The sequence below is a fragment of the Macaca fascicularis genome, chromosome 6 (assembly GCF_037993035.2).
Source record: "Macaca fascicularis isolate 582-1 chromosome 6, T2T-MFA8v1.1".
Classification (NCBI taxonomy): domain Eukaryota; kingdom Metazoa; phylum Chordata; class Mammalia; order Primates; family Cercopithecidae; genus Macaca; species Macaca fascicularis.
This window is the reverse complement of record NC_088380.1, coordinates 188,843,700-188,859,152: the sequence shown is the minus strand read 5'-3', so window position 1 is coordinate 188,859,152 and position 15,453 is coordinate 188,843,700. Positions and strand designations below refer to the sequence as shown.

The 15,453-nt window shown below is 53.5% G+C and overlaps 3 protein-coding genes across 3 annotated transcripts; all 3 read left to right on the top strand.

Annotated features, from left to right (window-relative positions):
- Positions 1 to 1,084: 1,084 nt before the first annotated feature.
- LOC135971539 (double homeobox protein 4C-like) lies at positions 1,085 to 2,471 on the top strand. The gene has a single exon (XM_073995086.1). It carries the CDS (start codon positions 1,194 to 1,196, stop codon positions 2,469 to 2,471), a length of 1,278 nt encoding a protein of 425 aa, XP_073851187.1. The 5' UTR covers positions 1,085 to 1,193.
- A 5,104-nt stretch (positions 2,472 to 7,575) lies between these two features.
- On the top strand, positions 7,576 to 8,962 carry LOC135971538 (double homeobox protein 4C-like). The gene has a single exon (XM_073995085.1). The coding sequence runs from the start codon at positions 7,685 to 7,687 to the stop codon at positions 8,960 to 8,962; it is 1,278 nt and encodes a 425-aa protein (XP_073851186.1). The 5' UTR covers positions 7,576 to 7,684.
- A 5,104-nt stretch (positions 8,963 to 14,066) lies between these two features.
- On the top strand, positions 14,067 to 15,453 carry LOC135971193 (double homeobox protein 4C-like). Its single transcript, XM_065546014.1, has one exon. The coding sequence runs from the start codon at positions 14,176 to 14,178 to the stop codon at positions 15,451 to 15,453; it is 1,278 nt and encodes a 425-aa protein (XP_065402086.1). The 5' UTR covers positions 14,067 to 14,175.

Here is a 15,453-nt window from a genome sequence, read left to right as displayed (position 1 = left end):
AATACTCAAATTCTCCAACATACTAGGATACTTCCCCACCACAGTTCACCGTATGATCCCCTAGCAAAACCTACTTATAAGTCAAAACTTAGCCCTCCTCTTATTAGACTCAACATGGCTAGAAAAATCTATACCCGAAATAATCTCACAAACACATATTACCGCTTCCACAACTGTAACCACCCAGAGAGGCATAATCAAACTCTACTTCCTCTCTTTCCTCATCCCCCCTATCCTGACCCTACTTCTAATAATATAACCTATTACCCCGAGTAATCTCAATCACAATGTATACACCAACAAACAATGTTCAACCAGCAACCACCGCTAACCAACGCCCGTAATCATACAAGGCACCCGCACCAATACAGTCACCTCGAATTAACCCCGACCCCTCCCCCTCAAAAATCAGCCAGTTACCCATATTATTGAAATTAACCACCACCACTTCTTCATCCAAACTTAAAACCCATAAAACCAGCCCTACCTCCATCATTAATCCTACCAAAGGACCCCCTAGAACCTCAAGCCCTGAGCCCCATGTCTCAGGATACTCTTCAATGGCCATTGCTGTAGTATAACCAAAGACAACTATTATACCCCCCAGATAAACTAAAAATATCATTAAACCCATATAAGCCCCCCCATAATTGAAAATAATCACACAACCAATCACACCACTAACAATTAACGCTAAACCCCCATAAATAGGAGAGGGCTTAGGAGAAAAACCTACAAACCCCATAACCAATAATACACTTAATGTCGATAAAACATATGTCATTGCTTCCATATGGACTCCAACCATAACCAATGATACGAAAAACCATCGTTGTACCTCAACTACAAAAGCACCCATGATTCCACTACGCAAATCCAACCCAATCCTAAAAATCATCAACCACTCCCCCCACCCCACTCCCCACTTCCGGGGCTTCTCCGGCCCCACCCATACCCAGGCCACAGTGACCTGGGCCCTGTGGGTCCCGGCTTCCGAGGGCGGGCTTGCCCTGGGCTCCTCCGGCATTCCTGAAGGGGCGGAGCCTGTGGGCCTTTATAAGGGCCGCTGGCCGGCTGGGCCGGCCTCCTGGCCGGACCTGCTCGCCGTGCACGGGCCGACTGAGGGGCACTGGAGCCCGCCGGCCTCTCTCTGCCCGTGTCTGTCCGCGAAATTCCGGCCAGGTCTCCCCGCGATGGCTCTCCCGACACCCGGCGACGGCGCCCTCCCGGCGGGAGCCCGAGGACGAGGACGGCGAAGGAGACTCGTTTGGACCCCGAGCCAGAGGGAGGCCCTGCGAGCCTGCTTTGAGCGGAACCCGTACCCGGGCATCGCCACCAGGGAAGAGCTGGCCCAGGCCATCGGCATTCCGGAGCCCAGGGTCCAGATTTGGTTTCAGAACGAGAGATCGCGCCAGCTGAGGCAGCACCGGCGGGAATCTCGGCCCTGGCCCGGGAAACGCGGCCCGCAAGAAGGCAGGCGAAAGCGGACCGCCGTCACCCGGTCCCAGACCGCCCTGCTCCTGCGAGCCTTCCAGCAGGATCGCTTTCCAGGCATCGCCACCCGGGAAGAACTGGCCAGAGAGACGGGCCTCCCGGAGTCCCGGATTCAGATTTGGTTTCAGAACCGGAGGGCCAGGCACCCAGGCCAGGGTGGCGGGGCACCGGCGCACGCAGGCGGCCCGGGCGACGCGGCCCCCGGCGGGTGTCCCCCCGCTCCCTCGCCGGTCGCCTCCACCCACACCGGGGCGTGGGGAACGGGGCTTCCCGCCCCCCACGTGCCCTGCGCGCCCTGGACCCTCCCACCGGGGGCTTTCGTGGGCCAGGGAGCAGGGGCCGTCGCCCCGCTGCAGCCCAGCCAGGCTGCGCAGGCAGCAGGGATCTCCCATCCCGCCCCGGCAGGCGGGGATTGGGATTTTTCCTACGCTGCCCTGGCGACTCCGGAAGGGGCGCTCTCCCACCCTCAGACTCCCCGGGGGTGGCCTCCGCGCCCGAGCCAATGGCGGGGGGATCGGGACCCGCAGCACCACAGCCTGCCGGGCCCTTGCTCGGTGGGACAGCCTGGGCCCGCTGGAGCTGAGCCGCAGGGCCAGGGTGTGCTGGCGCCGCCCACGTCCCAGGGGAGTCCGTGGTGGGGCTGGGGCCAGGGGCCCCAGGTCGCCGGGGCGGCGTGGGAGCCCCAAGTCGGGGCAGCTCCACCTCCGGGGCCCGCGCCCCCGGAGGCCTCCGCGGGGCAGGAGCAGATGCAAGCCATCCGGGCGCCCTCCCCGCCGCTCCAGGAGCCTGGGCGCTCGTCTGCACTCCCCTGCAGCCTGCTGGATGAGCTCCTGGAGACCCCCGAGTTTCTGCAGCAGGGGCAACCTTTGCTGGAAACGGAGGCCCCGACGGAGCTGCAGGACGTGGGAGAGCCCGCTTTGCTGGAACCGCTACTCCTCAGCGACGAGGAGTACCGGGCTCTGCTGGAGGAGCTTTAGGACGCGGGGTTGGGGACGGGATCGGGGGCGGGGCGGTGGCCTCCCTTTCGCGGTGAGCACCTGGCTCGGTGTGGAGAGGCCTGTTTTCCCTCCGGGCTGACCAGCCTGGCATTCCTGCCTTCCCGGTCTGGGCGCGGCGGCGGCGGCCGGAGACTCCACACCGAGGAGAACTGAGCATCCATCCCGGGGATTCCAGAGCCGGCCCAGGTTCCAGGAGGGGGACCGTCTACTGCGCATGCGCGGCCGTGCGGGCAGCGGCCAAGGCTCTGGGAGCAGCCCCGGCAGAGCTCTCACGCTTTTCCACCACCCGACCCCCGCTTGATCCCCCACCCCACTCCCCAACACAGCGCGCGCGCGCGCGCCCGCGCACACGCACACACACCCCAAGACACCCACACAACCACACACCCACACACCCAAACACACCACCCCCACCCCCACCCCCACCCCCACCGAAAGCACCACCACCGTGTTCTGCACTGGGCTGCCCTTGCCATCAAACTAGGAATAGCCCCCTTCCACTTTGGAGTCCCAGAAGTTACCCAAGGAACATCCCTAACTTCTGGCCTACTCCTCCTTACATGGCAAATACTAGGCCCCATCTCAATCATATACCAAATTCACCCATCAATCAACACCCATATCCTCCTAACTCCCTCTACCCTATCTATCACAGTAGGCAGCTGAGGAGGTCTCAACCGAACACAATTACGCAAAATCCTAGGATATTCTTCAATCACTCACATAGGCTGAATAATAAGAACACTAGTATATAACCCAACTATCACAATTCTTTACTTCACCATAGACATCATCCTAACAACTACCATATTCCTGACCCTCAACCTAAACTCAAACACCACCACCCTCATACTATCCCACACCTGAAACAAATCAACCTGTCTAGCACCACTAAGAGCATCCACCCTCCTATCCCTAGGGGGCTTACCCCCTCTAACCGGCTTCCTACCTACATGAATTACCGTTCAAGAACTCACAATAAACAATCACTTTCTCATCCCCTCTATCATAATTATCAGAACTCTGCTTAACCCGTATTTCTCTATACGCCTAATCTATACCATCTCCCTAACACTATTTCCTACATCCAACAACACAAAAATAATATGGCAATTCGAAAACACAAAACCTACACTCCTTATTCCCCCACTCGTCATTGCCTCTACCCTTTTACTACCAACCTCCGCCCTAATTTTGGCTATCCACTAGAAATTTAGGTTAAACAAGACCAAGAGCCTTCAAAGCCCTTAGTAAGTGTAAATACTTAATTTCTGAAGTACATAAGGACTGCAAACACCTACTCTGCATCAATTGAACGCAAATCAATTACTTTCATTAAGCTAAGCCCTCACTAGATCAACGGGACTCGAACCCACAAAAATTTAGTGAACAGCTAAATACCCTAATCAACTGGCTTTGATCCACTTCTCCCGCCGCAGGGAAAAAAGGCGGGAGAAGCCCCGGCAGAAACTTTTAAAGCTGCTCCTTTGAACTTGCAATTCAATGTGAAAATCACCTCCGGGCTGGTCAAAGGAGGACTAGACCCCTGTCTTTAGGTTTACAGCCTAATGCTTACTCAGCCACTTTACCCTTCCCTTCTCTCTATCTCTACCTATGCTCATCAACCGTTGACTCTTTTCAACAAACCATAAGGACATTGGGACTCTATACCTACTATTTGGTGCATGAGCTGGAATCCTAGGTACAGCTCTAAGCCTTCTTCTTCGAGCTGAACTAGGTCAACCCGGCAATCTACTAGGTAACGACCATATTTACAACGTTATTGTAACGGCCCATGCATTCATCATAATTTTATCCTTATAATTGCCCATGGACTCACCTCCTCCATCTATTTCTGCCTAGCTAACTCAGACTATGAACGTACCCACAGCCGTATCCTACTACTGTCCCGAGGACTTCAAACCCTACTCCCATTAATAACCTTTAGATGGTTCACAGCAAACCTTACTAATCTTGCCCTACCCCCCACTATCAACCTACTAGGTGAGCTCTTTGTAATCGCAGCCTCATTTTCCTGATCCCATATGACTATTGTACTAACAGGACTCAACATACTAATTACAGCCCTCTACTCTCTCCACATGTTCATCACAATGCAGCGAGGAACACTTACACATCATATAATCAACATAAAACCCCCCTTCACACGAGAAAATACGTTCGTATTTATACACCTCGCTCCAATCATTCTTCTATCCCTCAACCCCAATATCATTCTAGGGTTTGCTCCCTGTAAATATAGTTTAATCAAAACATTAGATTGTGAACCTAACTATGGAAGCTTATCACTTCTTATTTACCGAGAGAACCTGCAAGGGCTGCTAATCCATGCCTCCGTACTTAAAATTACGGCTTTCTCAACTTTTAAAGGATAACTAACAGCTATCCATTGGCCTTAGGAGCCAAAAACATTGGTGCAACTCCAAATAAAAGTAACAATCGTGTGTACCCCTGTTATAACAACAACCCTCGCCTCCCTAACTCTTCCAATTTTTGCCACCCTCATCAACCCTGACAAAACACGCTCATATCCAAATTATGTAAAAACAACTGTAACATATGCTTTTATTACTAGCCTTCTTCCAACAACTTTCTACATTTTCTTCAACCAAGAAACAACCATGTGAAGTTGACATTGAATAACAGCCCAGACATTAGATCTAACACTAAGCTTTAAACTAGATTACTTTTCCATAATATTTATTCCAATCGCACTGTTCATCACCTGATCCATTATAGAATCCTCGCTATGGTACATAAGCTCAGATCCAAACATTAACCAACTCTTCAAATATCTCCTTATCTTCCTCGCTGCCATACTAATTCCAGTTACTGCTAACAACCTTTTCCAACTCTTCATCGGTTGGGAAGGCGTAGGAATTAATATCCTTCCTCCTAATTAGCTGATGACACGCTCGAGCGGACGCCAACACAGCAGCCATCCAAGCAGTCCTATACAACCGTATTGGCGACATTGGTCTTATCCTAGCTATGACACGATTCCTCCTGCATTACAACTCATGAGGCTTTCAACAGATATTAGCCCTAAACTCCAACTCAAACCTCCTTCCACTAATAGGCCTTCTCCTAGCAGCAACAGGAAAATCAGCCCAATTTGGCCTTCACCCCGACTGCCCTCTGCCATAGAAGGCCCAACTCCAGTCTCAGCTCTACTTCACTCCAGCACCATAGTTGTTGCCGGAGTATTCCTACTCATCCGTTTCCACCCTTTGATAGAAAACTATACACTAATCCAAAACCTCACATTATGCCTGGGAGCCATTACTACTCTATTCAGAGCCATCTGTGCCCTCACACAACACGATATTTAAAAAATCGTGGCCTTCCCTACCTCAAGTCAACTAGGCCTAATAATAGTCACCATTGGTATTAACCAACCATACCTAGCATTCCTACACATCTGCACCCATGCCTTCTTCAAAGCTGTACTTTTTATGTGCTCCGGATCCATTATTCATAACCTAAACAACGAACAGGACATTCGAAAAATAGGAGGTCTGTTTAAAACACTGCCCCTCACCTCAACTTCCCTAGTTATTGGCAACCTAGCACTCACAGGAATACCTTTCCTCACAGGCTCCTACTCCAAAGATCTCATTATCGAAGCCACAAATACGTCGTATACCAACGCCTGAGCCCTATTTATTACTCTCATCGCCACCTCCCTAACAAGCGCCTACAGTACTCGAACCATTCTCCTTACCCTAACAGGACAACCCCGCTTCCCAGCCCTAATAAACATCAACGAAAACAACCCCGCCCTACTAAACCCAATTAAATAGGCAGTATAATCACGGGATTCCTTATCACCAGTAATATCCCCCCTACCTCACTCCCCCAGCCAACAACACCCTTCTATCTCAAACTCTCAGCCCTAGACGCAACTGCTCTCGGTTTCCTAACAGCCCTAGACCTCGCCCTTATAACCAACAAACTAAAAGTGAAAAACCCATCACAAATACTCAAATTCTCCAACATACTAGGATACTTCCCCACCACAGTTCACCGTATGATCCCCTAGCAAAACCTACTTATAAGTCAAAACTTAGCCCTCCTCTTATTAGACTCAACATGGCTAGAAAAATCTATACCCGAAATAATCTCACAAACACATATTACCGCTTCCACAACTGTAACCACCCAGAGAGGCATAATCAAACTCTACTTCCTCTCTTTCCTCATCCCCCCTATCCTGACCCTACTTCTAATAATATAACCTATTACCCCGAGTAATCTCAATCACAATGTATACACCAACAAACAATGTTCAACCAGCAACCACCGCTAACCAACGCCCGTAATCATACAAGGCACCCGCACCAATACAGTCACCTCGAATTAACCCCGACCCCTCCCCCTCAAAAATCACCCAGTTACCCATATTATTGAAATTAACCACCACCACTTCTTCATCCAAACTTAAAACCCATAAAACCAGCCCTACCTCCATCATTAATCCTACCAAAGGACCCCCTAGAACCTCAAGCCCTGAGCCCCATGTCTCAGGATACTCTTCAATGGCCATTGCTGTAGTATAACCAAAGACAACTATTATACCCCCCAGATAAACTAAAAATATCATTAAACCCATATAAGCCCCCCCATAATTGAAAATAATCACACAACCAATCACACCACTAACAATTAACGCTAAACCCCCATAAATAGGAGAGGGCTTAGGAGAAAAACCTACAAACCCCATAACCAATAATACACTTAATGTCGATAAAACATATGTCATTGCTTCCATATGGACTCCAACCATAACCAATGATACGAAAAACCATCGTTGTACCTCAACTACAAAAGCACCCATGATTCCACTACGCAAATCCAACCCAATCCTAAAAATCATCAACCACTCCCCCCACCCCACTCCCCACTTCCGGGGCTTCTCCGGCCCCACCCATACCCAGGCCACAGTGACCTGGGCCCTGTGGGTCCCGGCTTCCGAGGGCGGGCTTGCCCTGGGCTCCTCCGGCATTCCTGAAGGGGCGGAGCCTGTGGGCCTTTATAAGGGCCGCTGGCCGGCTGGGCCGGCCTCCTGGCCGGACCTGCTCGCCGTGCACGGGCCGACTGAGGGGCACTGGAGCCCGCCGGCCTCTCTCTGCCCGTGTCTGTCCGCGAAATTCCGGCCAGGTCTCCCCGCGATGGCTCTCCCGACACCCGGCGACGGCGCCCTCCCGGCGGGAGCCCGAGGACGAGGACGGCGAAGGAGACTCGTTTGGACCCCGAGCCAGAGGGAGGCCCTGCGAGCCTGCTTTGAGCGGAACCCGTACCCGGGCATCGCCACCAGGGAAGAGCTGGCCCAGGCCATCGGCATTCCGGAGCCCAGGGTCCAGATTTGGTTTCAGAACGAGAGATCGCGCCAGCTGAGGCAGCACCGGCGGGAATCTCGGCCCTGGCCCGGGAAACGCGGCCCGCAAGAAGGCAGGCGAAAGCGGACCGCCGTCACCCGGTCCCAGACCGCCCTGCTCCTGCGAGCCTTCCAGCAGGATCGCTTTCCAGGCATCGCCACCCGGGAAGAACTGGCCAGAGAGACGGGCCTCCCGGAGTCCCGGATTCAGATTTGGTTTCAGAACCGGAGGGCCAGGCACCCAGGCCAGGGTGGCGGGGCACCGGCGCACGCAGGCGGCCCGGGCGACGCGGCCCCCGGCGGGTGTCCCCCCGCTCCCTCGCCGGTCGCCTCCACCCACACCGGGGCGTGGGGAACGGGGCTTCCCGCCCCCCACGTGCCCTGCGCGCCCTGGACCCTCCCACCGGGGGCTTTCGTGGGCCAGGGAGCAGGGGCCGTCGCCCCGCTGCAGCCCAGCCAGGCTGCGCAGGCAGCAGGGATCTCCCATCCCGCCCCGGCAGGCGGGGATTGGGATTTTTCCTACGCTGCCCTGGCGACTCCGGAAGGGGCGCTCTCCCACCCTCAGACTCCCCGGGGGTGGCCTCCGCGCCCGAGCCAATGGCGGGGGGATCGGGACCCGCAGCACCACAGCCTGCCGGGCCCTTGCTCGGTGGGACAGCCTGGGCCCGCTGGAGCTGAGCCGCAGGGCCAGGGTGTGCTGGCGCCGCCCACGTCCCAGGGGAGTCCGTGGTGGGGCTGGGGCCAGGGGCCCCAGGTCGCCGGGGCGGCGTGGGAGCCCCAAGTCGGGGCAGCTCCACCTCCGGGGCCCGCGCCCCCGGAGGCCTCCGCGGGGCAGGAGCAGATGCAAGCCATCCGGGCGCCCTCCCCGCCGCTCCAGGAGCCTGGGCGCTCGTCTGCACTCCCCTGCAGCCTGCTGGATGAGCTCCTGGAGACCCCCGAGTTTCTGCAGCAGGGGCAACCTTTGCTGGAAACGGAGGCCCCGACGGAGCTGCAGGACGTGGGAGAGCCCGCTTTGCTGGAACCGCTACTCCTCAGCGACGAGGAGTACCGGGCTCTGCTGGAGGAGCTTTAGGACGCGGGGTTGGGGACGGGATCGGGGGCGGGGCGGTGGCCTCCCTTTCGCGGTGAGCACCTGGCTCGGTGTGGAGAGGCCTGTTTTCCCTCCGGGCTGACCAGCCTGGCATTCCTGCCTTCCCGGTCTGGGCGCGGCGGCGGCGGCCGGAGACTCCACACCGAGGAGAACTGAGCATCCATCCCGGGGATTCCAGAGCCGGCCCAGGTTCCAGGAGGGGGACCGTCTACTGCGCATGCGCGGCCGTGCGGGCAGCGGCCAAGGCTCTGGGAGCAGCCCCGGCAGAGCTCTCACGCTTTTCCACCACCCGACCCCCGCTTGATCCCCCACCCCACTCCCCAACACAGCGCGCGCGCGCGCGCCCGCGCACACGCACACACACCCCAAGACACCCACACAACCACACACCCACACACCCAAACACACCACCCCCACCCCCACCCCCACCCCCACCGAAAGCACCACCACCGTGTTCTGCACTGGGCTGCCCTTGCCATCAAACTAGGAATAGCCCCCTTCCACTTTGGAGTCCCAGAAGTTACCCAAGGAACATCCCTAACTTCTGGCCTACTCCTCCTTACATGGCAAATACTAGGCCCCATCTCAATCATATACCAAATTCACCCATCAATCAACACCCATATCCTCCTAACTCCCTCTACCCTATCTATCACAGTAGGCAGCTGAGGAGGTCTCAACCGAACACAATTACGCAAAATCCTAGGATATTCTTCAATCACTCACATAGGCTGAATAATAAGAACACTAGTATATAACCCAACTATCACAATTCTTTACTTCACCATAGACATCATCCTAACAACTACCATATTCCTGACCCTCAACCTAAACTCAAACACCACCACCCTCATACTATCCCACACCTGAAACAAATCAACCTGTCTAGCACCACTAAGAGCATCCACCCTCCTATCCCTAGGGGGCTTACCCCCTCTAACCGGCTTCCTACCTACATGAATTACCGTTCAAGAACTCACAATAAACAATCACTTTCTCATCCCCTCTATCATAATTATCAGAACTCTGCTTAACCCGTATTTCTCTATACGCCTAATCTATACCATCTCCCTAACACTATTTCCTACATCCAACAACACAAAAATAATATGGCAATTCGAAAACACAAAACCTACACTCCTTATTCCCCCACTCGTCATTGCCTCTACCCTTTTACTACCAACCTCCGCCCTAATTTTGGCTATCCACTAGAAATTTAGGTTAAACAAGACCAAGAGCCTTCAAAGCCCTTAGTAAGTGTAAATACTTAATTTCTGAAGTACATAAGGACTGCAAACACCTACTCTGCATCAATTGAACGCAAATCAATTACTTTCATTAAGCTAAGCCCTCACTAGATCAACGGGACTCGAACCCACAAAAATTTAGTGAACAGCTAAATACCCTAATCAACTGGCTTTGATCCACTTCTCCCGCCGCAGGGAAAAAAGGCGGGAGAAGCCCCGGCAGAAACTTTTAAAGCTGCTCCTTTGAACTTGCAATTCAATGTGAAAATCACCTCCGGGCTGGTCAAAGGAGGACTAGACCCCTGTCTTTAGGTTTACAGCCTAATGCTTACTCAGCCACTTTACCCTTCCCTTCTCTCTATCTCTACCTATGCTCATCAACCGTTGACTCTTTTCAACAAACCATAAGGACATTGGGACTCTATACCTACTATTTGGTGCATGAGCTGGAATCCTAGGTACAGCTCTAAGCCTTCTTCTTCGAGCTGAACTAGGTCAACCCGGCAATCTACTAGGTAACGACCATATTTACAACGTTATTGTAACGGCCCATGCATTCATCATAATTTTATCCTTATAATTGCCCATGGACTCACCTCCTCCATCTATTTCTGCCTAGCTAACTCAGACTATGAACGTACCCACAGCCGTATCCTACTACTGTCCCGAGGACTTCAAACCCTACTCCCATTAATAACCTTTAGATGGTTCACAGCAAACCTTACTAATCTTGCCCTACCCCCCACTATCAACCTACTAGGTGAGCTCTTTGTAATCGCAGCCTCATTTTCCTGATCCCATATGACTATTGTACTAACAGGACTCAACATACTAATTACAGCCCTCTACTCTCTCCACATGTTCATCACAATGCAGCGAGGAACACTTACACATCATATAATCAACATAAAACCCCCCTTCACACGAGAAAATACGTTCGTATTTATACACCTCGCTCCAATCATTCTTCTATCCCTCAACCCCAATATCATTCTAGGGTTTGCTCCCTGTAAATATAGTTTAATCAAAACATTAGATTGTGAACCTAACTATGGAAGCTTATCACTTCTTATTTACCGAGAGAACCTGCAAGGGCTGCTAATCCATGCCTCCGTACTTAAAATTACGGCTTTCTCAACTTTTAAAGGATAACTAACAGCTATCCATTGGCCTTAGGAGCCAAAAACATTGGTGCAACTCCAAATAAAAGTAACAATCGTGTGTACCCCTGTTATAACAACAACCCTCGCCTCCCTAACTCTTCCATTTTTTGCCACCCTCATCAACCCTGACAAAACACGCTCATATCCAAATTATGTAAAAACAACTGTAACATATGCTTTTATTACTAGCCTTCTTCCAACAACTTTCTACATTTTCTTCAACCAAGAAACAACCATGTGAAGTTGACATTGAATAACAGCCCAGACATTAGATCTAACACTAAGCTTTAAACTAGATTACTTTTCCATAATATTTATTCCAATCGCACTGTTCATCACCTGATCCATTATAGAATCCTCGCTATGGTACATAAGCTCAGATCCAAACATTAACCAACTCTTCAAATATCTCCTTATCTTCCTCGCTGCCATACTAATTCCAGTTACTGCTAACAACCTTTTCCAACTCTTCATCGGTTGGGAAGGCGTAGGAATTAATATCCTTCCTCCTAATTAGCTGATGACACGCTCGAGCGGACGCCAACACAGCAGCCATCCAAGCAGTCCTATACAACCGTATTGGCGACATTGGTCTTATCCTAGCTGTGACACGATTCCTCCTGCATTACAACTCATGAGGCTTTCAACAGATATTAGCCCTAAACTCCAACTCAAACCTCCTTCCACTAATAGGCCTTCTCCTAGCAGCAACAGGAAAATCAGCCCAATTTGGCCTTCACCCCGACTGCCCTCTGCCATAGAAGGCCCAACTCCAGTCTCAGCTCTACTTCACTCCAGCACCATAGTTGTTGCCGGAGTATTCCTACTCATCCGTTTCCACCCTTTGATAGAAAACTATACACTAATCCAAAACCTCACATTATGCCTGGGAGCCATTACTACTCTATTCAGAGCCATCTGTGCCCTCACACAACACGATATTTAAAAAATCGTGGCCTTCCCTACCTCAAGTCAACTAGGCCTAATAATAGTCACCATTGGTATTAACCAACCATACCTAGCATTCCTACATATCTGCACCCATGCCTTCTTCAAAGCTGTACTTTTTATGTGCTCCGGATCCATTATTCATAACCTAAACAACGAACAGGACATTCGAAAAATAGGAGGTCTGTTTAAAACACTGCCCCTCACCTCAACTTCCCTAGTTATTGGCAACCTAGCACTCACAGGAATGCCTTTCCTCACAGGCTCCTACTCCAAAGATCTCATTATCGAAGCCACAAATACGTCGTATACCAACGCCTGAGCCCTATTTATTACTCTCATCGCCACCTCCCTAACAAGCGCCTACAGTACTCGAACCATTCTCCTTACCCTAACAGGACAACCCCGCTTCCCAGCCCTAATAAACATCAACGAAAACAACCCCGCCCTACTAAACCCAATTAAATAGGCAGTATAATCACGGGATTCCTTATCACCAGTAATATCCCCCCTACCTCACTCCCCCAGCCAACAACACCCTTCTATCTCAAACTCTCAGCCCTAGACGCAACTGCTCTCGGTTTCCTAACAGCCCTAGACCTCGCCCTTATAACCAACAAACTAAAAGTGAAAAACCCATCACAAATACTCAAATTCTCCAACATACTAGGATACTTCCCCACCACAGTTCACCGTATGATCCCCTAGCAAAACCTACTTATAAGTCAAAACTTAGCCCTCCTCTTATTAGACTCAACATGGCTAGAAAAATCTATACCCGAAATAATCTCACAAACACATATTACCGCTTCCACAACTGTAACCACCCAGAGAGGCATAATCAAACTCTACTTCCTCTCTTTCCTCATCCCCCCTATCCTGACCCTACTTCTAATAATATAACCTATTACCCCGAGTAATCTCAATCACAATGTATACACCAACAAACAATGTTCAACCAGCAACCACCGCTAACCAACGCCCGTAATCATACAAGGCACCCGCACCAATACAGTCACCTCGAATTAACCCCGACCCCTCCCCCTCAAAAATCAGCCAGTTACCCATATTATTGAAATTAACCACCACCACTTCTTCATCCAAACTTAAAACCCATAAAACCAGCCCTACCTCCATCATTAATCCTACCAAAGGACCCCCTAGAACCTCAAGCCCTGAGCCCCATGTCTCAGGATACTCTTCAATGGCCATTGCTGTAGTATAACCAAAGACAAGTATTATACCCCCCAGATAAACTAAAAATATCATTAAACCCATATAAGCCCCCCCATAATTGAAAATAATCACACAACCAATCACACCACTAACAATTAACGCTAAACCCCCATAAATAGGAGAGGGCTTAGGAGAAAAACCTACAAACCCCATAACCAATAATACACTTAATGTCGATAAAACATATGTCATTGCTTCCATATGGACTCCAACCATAACCAATGATACGAAAAACCATCGTTGTACCTCAACTACAAAAGCACCCATGATTCCACTACGCAAATCCAACCCAATCCTAAAAATCATCAACCACTCCCCCCACCCCACTCCCCACTTCCGGGGCTTCTCCGGCCCCACCCATACCCAGGCCACAGTGACCTGGGCCCTGTGGGTCCCGGCTTCCGAGGGCGGGCTTGCCCTGGGCTCCTCCGGCATTCCTGAAGGGGCGGAGCCTGTGGGCCTTTATAAGGGCCGCTGGCCGGCTGGGCCGGCCTCCTGGCCGGACCTGCTCGCCGTGCACGGGCCGACTGAGGGGCACTGGAGCCCGCCGGCCTCTCTCTGCCCGTGTCTGTCCGCGAAATTCCGGCCAGGTCTCCCCGCGATGGCTCTCCCGACACCCGGCGACGGCGCCCTCCCGGCGGGAGCCCGAGGACGAGGACGGCGAAGGAGACTCGTTTGGACCCCGAGCCAGAGGGAGGCCCTGCGAGCCTGCTTTGAGCGGAACCCGTACCCGGGCATCGCCACCAGGGAAGAGCTGGCCCAGGCCATCGGCATTCCGGAGCCCAGGGTCCAGATTTGGTTTCAGAACGAGAGATCGCGCCAGCTGAGGCAGCACCGGCGGGAATCTCGGCCCTGGCCCGGGAAACGCGGCCCGCAAGAAGGCAGGCGAAAGCGGACCGCCGTCACCCGGTCCCAGACCGCCCTGCTCCTGCGAGCCTTCCAGCAGGATCGCTTTCCAGGCATCGCCACCCGGGAAGAACTGGCCAGAGAGACGGGCCTCCCGGAGTCCCGGATTCAGATTTGGTTTCAGAACCGGAGGGCCAGGCACCCAGGCCAGGGTGGCGGGGCACCGGCGCACGCAGGCGGCCCGGGCGACGCGGCCCCCGGCGGGTGTCCCCCCGCTCCCTCGCCGGTCGCCTTCACCCACACCGGGGCGTGGGGAACGGGGCTTCCCGCCCCCCACGTGCCCTGCGCGCCCTGGACTCTCCCACCGGGGGCTTTCGTGGGCCAGGGAGCAGGGGCCGTCGCCCCGCTGCAGCCCAGCCAGGCTGCGCAGGCAGCAGGGATCTCCCATCCCGCCCCGGCAGGCGGGGATTGGGATTTTTCCTACGCTGCCCTGGCGACTCCGGAAGGGGCGCTCTCCCACCCTCAGACTCCCCGGGGGTGGCCTCCGCGCCCGAGCCAATGGCGGGGGGATCGGGACCCGCAGCACCACAGCCTGCCGGGCCCTTGCTCGGTGGGACAGCCTGGGCCCGCTGGAGCTGAGCCGCAGGGCCAGGGTGTGCTGGCGCCGCCCACGTCCCAGGGGAGTCCGTGGTGGGGCTGGGGCCAGGGGCCCCAGGTCGCCGGGGCGGCGTGGGAGCCCCAAGTCGGGGCAGCTCCACCTCCGGGGCCCGCGCCCCCGGAGGCCTCCGCGGGGCAGGAGCAGATGCAAGCCATCCGGGCGCCCTCCCCGCCGCTCCAGGAGCCTGGGCGCTCGTCTGCACTCCCCTGCAGCCTGCTGGATGAGCTCCTGGAGACCCCCGAGTTTCTGCAGCAGGGGCAACCTTTGCTGGAAACGGAGGCCCCGACGGAGCTGCAGGACGTGGGAGAGCCCGCTTTGCTGGAACCGCTACTCCTCAGCGACGAGGAGTACCGGGCTCTGCTGGAGGAGCTTTAG

What these genes read in the sequence shown, in the direction of transcription:
- LOC135971193 (XM_065546014.1), top strand. Translation starts at nt 14,176, where the DNA reads ATGGCTCTCCCGACACCCGGCGACGGCGCCCTCCCGGCGGGAGCCCGA.
- LOC135971539 (XM_073995086.1), top strand. Translation starts at nt 1,194, where the DNA reads ATGGCTCTCCCGACACCCGGCGACGGCGCCCTCCCGGCGGGAGCCCGA.
- LOC135971538 (XM_073995085.1), top strand. Translation starts at nt 7,685, where the DNA reads ATGGCTCTCCCGACACCCGGCGACGGCGCCCTCCCGGCGGGAGCCCGA.